General features: G+C 38.0%; 1 protein-coding gene across 1 annotated transcript; it reads right to left on the minus strand.

The window, feature by feature from the left end:
- Positions 1-815: 815 nt before the first annotated feature.
- LOC149022071 (putative methylenetetrahydrofolate reductase (NADH)) lies at positions 816-9345 on the minus strand. The gene is made up of 11 exons (XM_089150250.1): positions 8737-9345; positions 8501-8561; positions 8335-8414; positions 6864-7037; positions 5466-5639; positions 4785-4885; positions 4413-4524; positions 2674-2754; positions 2403-2580; positions 1334-1668; positions 816-1195 (listed from the first exon to the last, which is right to left on the minus strand). The coding sequence occupies exons 1-11, from the start codon at positions 9139-9141 to the stop codon at positions 1037-1039; spliced, it is 1860 nt and encodes a 619-aa protein (XP_089006376.1). The 5' UTR covers positions 9142-9345; the 3' UTR covers positions 816-1036.
- Between the last annotated feature and the right edge of the window lie 1456 nt (positions 9346-10801).

Below are 10801 nucleotides of genomic sequence, written 5' to 3' on the forward strand. Positions count from 1 at the left end.
TACAAAAAGTTAGGTGTTGGTATTGTATAGCCCACAAATCCAACTTTTAAGGAGTATATTAAGGTCAAACTAGTCCTGTATCGGTTTTCTGAAACTTCAAACCAAAACCATGTTTAGAGTAGTTGTTGAATTGTTTTGTGCGAGAGATGCAGTGACTTCTCAGCACATATGCGACACATCATGTCACTGAAGACCAAAGAGGACCACAGCAGGTCTCCCTCGTCTGTGCGGCAGGTCTTGCTAAATCTACCCAGGGCTCTGCTTTGGATTTTTCAAGGCCCAGTTTAAGAAGAATGGAGACTACATGTTGTAGACTTGTAGGTAGGTATTGGGCTTTTGAGTGTGAGGACACTAGTTAGTTACACACCTCAATTGACCGTGATTCGTTTTTGGGTTAAATCCAGCTCAACTGCAAGACCCACCCGTCGAATAGGGATAAAAGTCGACATTTGTGATTCAACAGTGCTGAGTATTTACATCGACGGGAAGGCTTGGCACCTCGATCTTGGCTCTTCACCACCTGAAGCTATAGTATTTTCCAATTCGGTCCATATCCAATGCATGCATTAGAGCATTGAGATTAGTTCTCCCTCGTACAAAAGGTCCGGAAACGACACAACTCGGGTGTAACATTTGTCATGCCGTAACTAGGTCGCACCCCGTTGGTTCCAATAAAATTATGTTTTCTCAAGAACAGGCATATTAATCAGGTTCAGAGTGCATCGCTGATATGGCCAAACCAGTATGAAATAAACCCACTGAAGCCCTAGTTAGGTTTTCATTTGTGCAGAGAATGAATGCATCACTGACAAAAGTTGAAAATGAACTTGAACTTTTCATTCATTATAGAGCTCTGAGCACCTACATAATCAATAATAATTAATAAAAGCACAAAACAGAAACTCGCAGTGATGGAATTCTTCTTGAAGGTAACCCACACTCATTTTTGCTTTGTAGACTTACATGAAGGGAGGCACAATGACCAGAACTTTGAAAAATGTTATTTAATAAGATAACATGGAGCTTCATGGGGCACTCATAATTGATGGCAAAGCAAGCCCCCCCTACTAGGTGGTATGCTTGAAGACGGAAACAGAACAAAACAGACCACCTCATATTCCTTCAAGACATCGAACAGATTACCATGGATATAATTGTTATCAACTAAGCTGACCAAGAAGTAACTGCTTTGCACCTGCCAATGAAAAGATAAAAGAGAAATTAGCTTGGAACATTAAGCCCTATATCCCAAGCAAATGGCCTAAATAAAAAAATAAAAAAATATCTCTTGCCAATAAATGACTTGAAGGCAGGATGCAGAAAGGAAGATTACCTCCTCCAGTAGTTTTCTTGACAGATCACCCTCTGGGTACAAGCATGCCCATCCCCTTGTCCAGATCTCAAATGCTTCATCCTTCCACACCATAAAGCTTGCTGGATCCACAACAGTTGGTTGAATGATCTCCTTTGCTGGGAATACTCCCCATGTCACGGCATTTACATCGTTACTGCTGACATTAGACCTCCAATTTCCTCCTTTGTTCACAGCCATATAGGTCAGAGATGGGAAAGCCTTGCATTTTTCAACCAATGAATTGAACTTGTCCGGAGAACAGAAGAACTCCAGGTAGGCCTTCTGGTAAACATATCCACCTGGTCCACCCCATCCTGCCAAACACGTTTTGCATGTTACATTAAATTGAGAGGTAATGCTAGCAGTAAGAAGCAAACTCTGATGGAAACCAGCTGAAAAAATCGCTAGAAGATTGAAAAACAGATCAACAGACAGTCAACTCAAGACACAAATTTAGGTCCTACTGTCGGAGTGATACTTCATAAAAAGATTGGGTGATTCTAGGTCATGAAGTTTAAAGAATACTATTTATTTATTTTTTGGTCGAAAAGAATATTATTTATAATACATAACAAAGTAATTTTATCAGACAAAAGAATAGCTTCATGAATATTATACAGCAAATGCCCAGACACAAGAACTGATGATATGATCCATATTGCAACTTTAGGTTCTATAGCAATGACCTATATTGTGCATGAAATGTCCATCAAAAATAAATAAAATAACAACTTGTAATTAAATACCTCAGTTGTAATTTAAACATATAATTATGAAGCATAAACATTAGATACAATTCCAGTTCACCTTCTATCAATTCACATGATAAACAAATGAAAGTAGACAAATCACAAAACAAATTTTCTCCCAAGTTTGTTCAGTGGACAATTAGACAACTTCATGTGACAGTATAAAATTACAAAATATGCAACATCACAAACTATTTATATGAAAAATGGCTCATGGACTAAGAACATAATTCCTAAATAATAATTTCAGATTCTCAATAGAAGATTTTCAGAATAGGATGGAAGTCAGTTTCATTTACCAACAGTTGGGGTATCAGATTTCTCCCCATTGACGGCTGGTTGACTATTGATTGTGAGGAAACCCTTCATATTGACATTAGCCAACTGTTCATTTATAATCTTTGTCTCTGGTTGGAGCCCATCTAATTCTGACCACGGACTACTTCTAAGGTTTCCAAGGCAGAATTTCATAAATCTCTGGCATAGTGGGATGCAAAAAAGGGTCATAAGCCTGTGAGCATTACATATAACCAAATATCATTTGAAAATGAAATGCTAATTAAGGAGTACCTCATGAATATCTTCAATGGATTTCAGTGAAACAGCCCATTCCTCATGAAGCTTCTTGTCACGTGAACGTGGTCGCATAAACTGTAATGAGAATAAACCACATCAATAGGAAATAACTCTAGCTATATAACCATTTAACCTTGAGGCAAGAACTTGAAAGACTTCACATTTGCACAGCCACAATTATTTGTTGTAATGCAATTAAGTCCAAGAACCTGTAACTACTTTGACAAAAGAGCTATCTAATGCAGTAGAGTCTAGAGGCACCATGTATCTTGGACCCTATTTTAATGGATGTTTTTGCAGTCGCACGGCTGTGGGGCATGCCCCCTCGATGATTGTGCCACATTATCCTTTTTTTATCCAACCGTCTATATTAAGAAAACGGAGATAAACTTGTAATTACGAGTAACTTAATTTACATTCTAAGGTCTTACCTTGCCAGTCAACAAGTGCAAGGGATGAGGGTTCCGGATGGTGGCAGCAAGGATTCCATTGGTGGTAGGGGAGAAGAGAATGCAAAGGCATTTGATCGAGTTGACTCAGGGGTTCAAATTGTAAATTAAAATATTGAAATCCTAGAATGTAAAATAAATTATTCACAATTAGAAGTATATCCCCAGCTTCTTAATAGACACTGTAGGACCAAAGCAGGATTATTTGGTGCGAAACTGGAAGGGGCCTGGCAGTCATGCGGCTGCCAAAAAAAAATTCCTATTCAATTGTATAGTACTGTGTTGGCTCTGACCTATAGAATCTTGGTCACAAGTCTTTTATCTCTCTGTTTTCCTCTTCTAGTGGCGTTGCTTTCACTTCTTATAAATATCAAAAGAACCCAAAATCTCAAAGAGAGAATAAAGATACAAGGCAAAAACAGAAGTTGAGCACCTAGCATGTCCACAAAAGAGGGCACCCTCTATACTGGAACGCCAATGGAGGACTGGAAGCTAATGGGTTAACCTCCAAATCCGGTTGCATCAACAAGCCACATTGCCTTCCATATGGGTTTAGACCAACCAGCAACTAAACTTAACAAGAAGACCTTACACGTCAAAAAGAAAGAGTGATAAACAACCATATTAAAATTAAAGCCAGGCTCATGCTCTTACAATTTATGTTTGTGATAGACAATCAGAAATAATAAATCTAAGTTTCAGTCCAAATGCGTCTTATATAACTGGGATGGGTTGTTTGCAGAAATTACTTATTATTATTATTATTGAAGAGTGGGTTTGGGGGGGGAGAGAGAGAGAGGTTGGAACGTGGAGGCGGCATGAAGTCACCACATGTCATGGTCCTCTTGTTTGTACCCTAAAAGGAATCTGAAATGTTTAAGGATCCAGGATTTAGTATATGGACACGGGACCGAGTCTACCGCTGCCTTTTCCAACCAACTCAGGCAATATTTGCCCAAATCGGTCTAGTATTGGCACAGAAGGGCACATCTGGAAAACCAAGCTCTTGGGTAATTGCTTCACCTACTCAGGATCAGAGCCTGAGATCATCCCAATCCCTAATTACCATGCTGGTTGGGAAGCATGGAGGGCAACCCACAAAAAAGCATGCCCAGATAGATGACAGATTCCTAGGCTACCTCTATTTACATCAAAATCCATTGATACAAGTAAAAACCACTGGAATAAATAGAGTATATCAAATATAGGTCCACCTTCAGTCAAACATGAAATATAGAACAAAGATTATCATAAAAATTATCAAACATCATAAATCCTTTTTACCTGGTAATCAGATAGTGCCCCATATGACGGGTTACGGGAATTGCCCCACCGCCCACTTGGGTACTGGTCCCATCCTATAGTCCTTGATATGTAGCTTTTTGGACGGTTAGCCCTGGGAACAAATGGCCAAAGAATATCAGCTGCTTGATATGGTGGATCAAACAAATTGTGCTTTCCCAATCAACAGACTTAAAGATCAAGCTACCGATCAAATGCTCTTTGTTAAGGGTCAGCCAATCCAATAGGTAATATAGATTGATCTCTTATCTCATTTTCAGTAGCTGACCAAACCAATACTAATGCTTCAAATCATAAAACCCATACATGGTAACATGGGTAGAAGTATATAACACCTTTGAAAACATAAATTACCAGAAAATAGGTCGAACGTCCTCTTTAACGCGGAAAACATTTGTTGGGCGTCTCCATGGTAAGGACCTTGAAACTTTGGCCTCATCGATTAACCCAAGATTCTGCCAAAATAAGACTCTTAGTATGATCTAAAAAAATAGTGGGGTTAGCAAGGTGAGTCGTATAAAAAAGATGTGTTCTGATCACATCTTCCTAGTGGAAGCTTAGTTGGAAGTCCAATAATATCCAACCCCCAATACATGACACTTCCCCTTCTACTAGGAAGAAAAGTACACTTCCTAGCTTTCCATTATTTAAAATTATATAACAAAATTAAGGGGGGGGAAAATACTTTAAGGAAGCAGCCAAAGAAAGGATCCAGTACAGAAGGAAATATAAAACCTTCCTTCTTAAGTAGCTGAATATTTGAAATGGGCAACTGCAACACATGATTGGTCATATAGTGGAGGTGTGATATGGACATTTGGTCAACCCAGCTAATCTCCTTTCCCAGTGAAAGTTAGGATCAACCACATTCCCTCTCCAATTGGTTGAAATTAGATAGTTCACCTAGCAGTGATATACCTAGAAAACTAAATAGAGAAACAATTGTACCTAGATATTTACATACTACATAAATATATGTATTTTATAATCATAAAATGAGGAGTCATTGATCAATAAACAGAGATGAGGGGTTACCATTAGGATTGCCAATGCCGATTTCTCCATGTTGAGTGTGTAAAGGTGCAGTGTCTTGATCCCATGAGCCATAATTTTCTTGCACATTTCAGTTCCCAGGTGAATTCCATAAGCTTTTACAGCTTCTTCATTATCTTTAATAGGCTCCAAGGCAGCCATGATCTCTTGTGGTACCTAAATAAAATATTATATTCAAATAGTACATGTTAAAATGGACAGAAATCAGCAGCACAGCCTAAAGGACCTCCATGATGCAACATATCACATTATCACCAAATCCATATAGATTTATAAATGCCCACCTCTCACCCAATGCCACCCCACCTCCTACCCAAAAAGATAATATAAAATGATGGCTCATGCCTAAATTTGACTTTCTGATGCGCAGCCAACAGATGCAGGCTAATTTGGTTTCAATGTTAAAAGGAGAAAGTATATACTACAAAAGAAAATTTTGTTCTACTCACTTACTGTACAAACTTTACATACACAAAACTCCAGCTGCGGTACACTATAAGCATGAGACGTAGTTGTCATGTTGCTAAGCCACCAGATACTTGGGTGACACCTAGGCAAGGCTAAGCCACCCAAGGCAAGATCAGTATTCAAGGTTTGTTTCATTCATCCTCTATGCCCCTCGGAGCCTTGGTACATAGGGCAACTGATAGCCTTGGGCATCAAGACTGACATAGAGCGACTGGTCTCCTTAGGCATCAAATGTGACTAGTCACCTAGCCAATGCATGACATATATTACAAACATACAGAAACATAGAAACAAGACACATCCAAAATAATAGTAGTACATGTGTTTTCCTGCATCTTGGTAAAATAGTATTTTCTATACAAAGAAGCTGCATATCTGTATCTTTTAGAAATCATACATAAATTCTTAGAAATGATAAGCTAAGTCCAGTTCTGAAAATTGCTGCAAAGTGCAAATAAGAAATCTAAACATAAAAACGTAATGATTCATGAGGTTTAGACATGGTGATGTTTTTCTTTTAATTAATGACATAAGAAGGGATGTATAGCTGCCTAGGCCAATGATGCAGATCAGAAAGCATAAAAGGATTCACAGCTGTAGGCCACATTTTGCTGTCCAGTTCTATCTACACAACAGATCCATCGACTACAATTTCATACCTATCTGATCAAAATTAAGCTTTATATCTTCTCCATTTCTGGTTATTATTCCAACAATCAATGATCTTGTTAAAGATAGTGTCCAGCTGGATTATTCCTGACCCAAATTTAGTCTCATTAGCCAAAGTTAAATTTATTCTCATTAGCCAAACTTCAACTTTGCTTTTAAGAAGGTGGCATGTCTCATTTTAACACAAGTACACAACAATCCTTTGTCTTTTCTCTGGAGCGTAATGAGCAGAAGATAACATACCTTAGTCTTGCAAAAACCAGTCATACGCAAGAATCCCTTGTAGTTATTGATTGGCATAATGCCAGGAACAATGGGGCAAGTTATTCCAATTTGACGACAGTCGTTCACAAATTTCAAAAAAATATCAGTATCGTAAAATAGTTGAGTGACGATGAGATCAGCACCTGCATCAACCTACAAAAGGAAAACAACATTAACACAAACAAAAACAAAATCTGAAGCAAGATAACAGAAGCAACCAAGTTCTTTCCTAATTCCCACAATCATAAACGACATATCAAAAACCAAAGAAGTTTGGCAACCAAATTTGTCAGTTTCAGTCAGCTCTCAATGTGATTGAAACTGCTTATTGACAATGTTGAAATGATGATAGAGCTGTGAAACTCTCTAAAACAGGACAGGGACAGCGTGCTGCTATTAGAGGTGATTTGGACCCTCCCATTTTTGTGAAGCCAACAAGTTCCAACTGCAAGTTCAATGCTTGCTGAAGAAACAGCCTTCAGAGATAGAAGTTCTTCACAAGATATGTCTGTTTTGAGAAAAATGATCTCTGAATAAAATGTCGTGGCTGTCATTAGGGATCAAAAGGAACATGATGATGTTAAAAAGAGATCGGAACTGTCATACATGATCAATAGATCATAAGAGACTCACGATTGTTTTGTACTGAACATCTAACAAGTAACAATTGTAGAAAATATGATGACACTACCCTCAAAGGAAAAGGAGCAGGTAGACTTGAGCTAAGCTACAATTAATGAAAAAAATCACCTATGATTCTCTCATTCATCCTGTTATGATCATGGTTGAAGGCTGGTCTATATGGGAATAAATTGTAATGGGTAGGGTCTATATGATAGTAAATGAAGGGGTAGAATGGACATAAGCATAGATAGAGGGGTAATCTTATCTTATAAATGTAGTGTGGTAAGGCATATGGAGGCAATGAAGAAAGTTAATTCCCAAATCCTTATTTCTCACTCTGTGCTTCTTCTTCTTCTTCCCCAATCCAGTCTTCTAAATTGCTGTTCTCCCCCTCTGAGTTCCTCTTTTCTAAGCACCAAATTCCAGGGTAGTAACAATATAACAATTAACAAGTAGCAACTGTACTGAACATCAAACAAGTAACAATTGTAGACAATATGGTGGCACTATGCTCAAAGGCAATGGAGCAGCTAGACTTAAGCTAAGCTACAATTAATGACTAAAACCACCTATGATTCTCTCATTCATCAGTTTACCAATCAGCCACCAATCATACTCCTGCTTAAGTCTTTCTAGCTCTGTAAAATAAATTTGATATAATTCCATAAAAAGAAAAACGGCAAAAAAGATTCTAAGGTTGATGTAGCAATGAAAACAGAGACTACCATTATTGATGAGCAGACAAGAAATAAAAAATAAAAACGTTACCTGACTAATCATAACAGCTAAATAACTGAAAGGCAAAACTCGGGCCAAAAAGATGTACCTTCCTCTTCAAGTAAGCAAGATCACTCTGGTATGCTTCATTGGTAGCAACACCATCCTGAATCACGTCAGGATGTGCCTCTGCAGAGGTTAAAAGGAAAGACTTAACTAACAGGAAAAGAAATACAAATTGAAAACAAGAACAACAATTACGCCACACAACAAACCTGGATAACCAGCAACAGTAATACCAAAGTAATCTCCATACTTCTCTCGCATGTGCTCAACCTGTCACAAAATCACAACAAAAAAAAAATGAAATTGAAGGATCCAACACAGAGCAAATTGATTTTCTTAGAATTCATATTGAAAATGGAACGGGAACTTGAACTCGAACTAGGAATGAAATTGAAAATGAAGAACAAATAGGTTCAAGTAGAGAAGAAGCTTATATACTACATACCAGGTCGAGTGCACATGCAAAACCGCCGTGGATCTGGACGAATTTGTCCTGGCCATGAGGAGGATCACCACGGAGTGCAAGAACGTTTCGGATCCCGTTGGACTTGATGGTGTCAAGGGCATGATCAATCTTCTCAACAGGCATGTTGGTGCAGGTAAGATGCATCATTGTCTCAACACAGATCATGTTCTGCATCTTGTTAGCAATCTCCAGTGTTAGATCAGCGGTTGATCCACCAGCACCCCAAGTAATATCACAGAACGTAGGATTATGAGCCACCATTCGATCCATTCTCTCAAACAAACTGTCCACTCCATCTTCTGTCTTGGGTGGGAAATACTCGAACGAGAAGACCACCCTTCCTGCTTCACCATCAACTTCTCTGATCTTCTCAATCACCTTCATCTTCTTCTTCTTCTTCTTCTTCACTCTATTCACACTTCGAGCTTCTGAAAATGGAGCTCAGATTCAAAATTAATGGAGTAACTGAGAAATTATTTTTTCTCAGATCTGCGAGGACAATGGAAGATCTGGTATCATTCCTCAATTTAAGGACGAGACACGGAGGTGCTATGAGGTTTACGTTTAACAACCACCAATTTTTTTTATTATCAGAATCCATTTTTGTTTTTCAATCAGTAAGAAAAAAAACCCATCATTTATATGATTGTTCAAATATAAATGATATTTTTATGATTTCTGGAAGAAAAAAAATGATATTTGTTGATTCACCAACCATACCTACTACCCCCGAATCGTTGAAACGATGGGTATGAAAATATAACACTAACCGAATATAGATAGATTCCTTTGTAGCGAATTCTTTAGTCAAGTTGGTCATTTATGGTAGAGCTTGGTTGTATTGTTTTCAAAACCGATTAGTTTAATGAGCCGATCAAGTTCAGCTTTGGAGCTATCACCACGAGAAACACTTCCCTAGTTACTGAGAAATCTCAAAGCAGTTGAGAAGTGGAGAGTATATGTTACGATATATGTTACGATGAATGATTTTTTTTTTTTTTTTTTTTAAGGGTTTAGGGTTTAGGGTAAATCTTTAGCCCAAGCTCTATCCGGGCCAGCTTGCTTACTAGGGGTGCAAGTTTGGCCTTGACCCCTAAGTCCTCCCTGAGCCCGAATAGAGCTTGGGCTAAAGATTTTGTCCATAAGGGCTGGTTAGGGCCAAAATATTCTGGCCCTAAACTAAGGCCAAGGGCGGGCTTGGGATTACTCTCTAGCCGCCCAGCCCATCCCGGCCTGTCCCTGATTTTGTCCATTGATCTTGACCCTGATCCTGGTATTGATCTTGACCCTGATCTTGACCTTGATCTTGACCCGATTTTGATATTAGCCCTAATCTAGGCTCATGATTTTAGCCCTGATTCTGGTCTTAATTTGAGTATGGACCCTCCACCCATATGGAGAGGAGATAATTGACACGTGTAAAATTTTAAAAACATGATCATTAAAATGTAAAAAATTAATAAAAATAAATTATATCCTCATTACTAATGTAGTAAGCATCCATTTGATTTTGACCCGATCCTGACCCTAATTTTGGCTGTAGTCTTAATGTAATTTGACCATAATCATGTACTAGATTTTTACCATAATCTTCATATTAACATTGATAGAATTATAAGTCTCGACTTTGACCTTTAGTCATTTTGATTCATCAAGGGGCGGACCTATGAAGGGGCCATGGATTTTTAAAATTTTTTATATAAATTCCCTTAATTCCCTTGTTTTTTCCACTTTTTTCTCTTCCTATATGTAAAATGTCGCTATTTGGCCCCCTCCCCCAATATTGAGAACAATTTTTAAGCCCCCACTCTCTATCCTTCTAAACGGTTAAGGAAATTTTGAAAAACTCTTATTAGGTTTAAAATCAAATGCATTCATAATTAAAAAGATAACTCTAATCTAATTTGAAATCTCTCCTCTTTTCTTCTTATTTATTCTCTTCAAAACATCTTATTAGGTATTCAAAAATCAAAATGGCATTCATAATTAGAAAGTAACTCTTCAATCCCTATTTATTCTCTTCTATATCCTCTCTCCTCTCTCC

This window comes from Hakea prostrata, chromosome 3 (assembly GCF_041222555.1).
Source record: "Hakea prostrata isolate BN-2017 chromosome 3, UWA_Hpros_2, whole genome shotgun sequence".
Lineage (NCBI taxonomy): Eukaryota > Viridiplantae > Streptophyta > Magnoliopsida > Proteales > Proteaceae > Hakea > Hakea prostrata.

Bases quoted from the DNA above. Each gene is read 5' to 3' on its own strand.
- LOC149022071 (XM_089150250.1), bottom strand. From the start codon at position 9,141: ATGAAGGTGATTGAGAAGATCAGAGAAGTTGATGGTGAAGCAGGAAGG. The intron at 5,640-6,863 runs GTATGTTATCTT...TATTTTATTTAG, and splicing joins CTGGTTTTTGCAAGACTAAG to GTACCACAAGAGATCATGGC. The intron at 1,196-1,333 runs GTAATCTTCCTT...TTTCATTGGCAG, and splicing joins CAAGAAAACTACTGGAGGAG to GTGCAAAGCAGTTACTTCTT.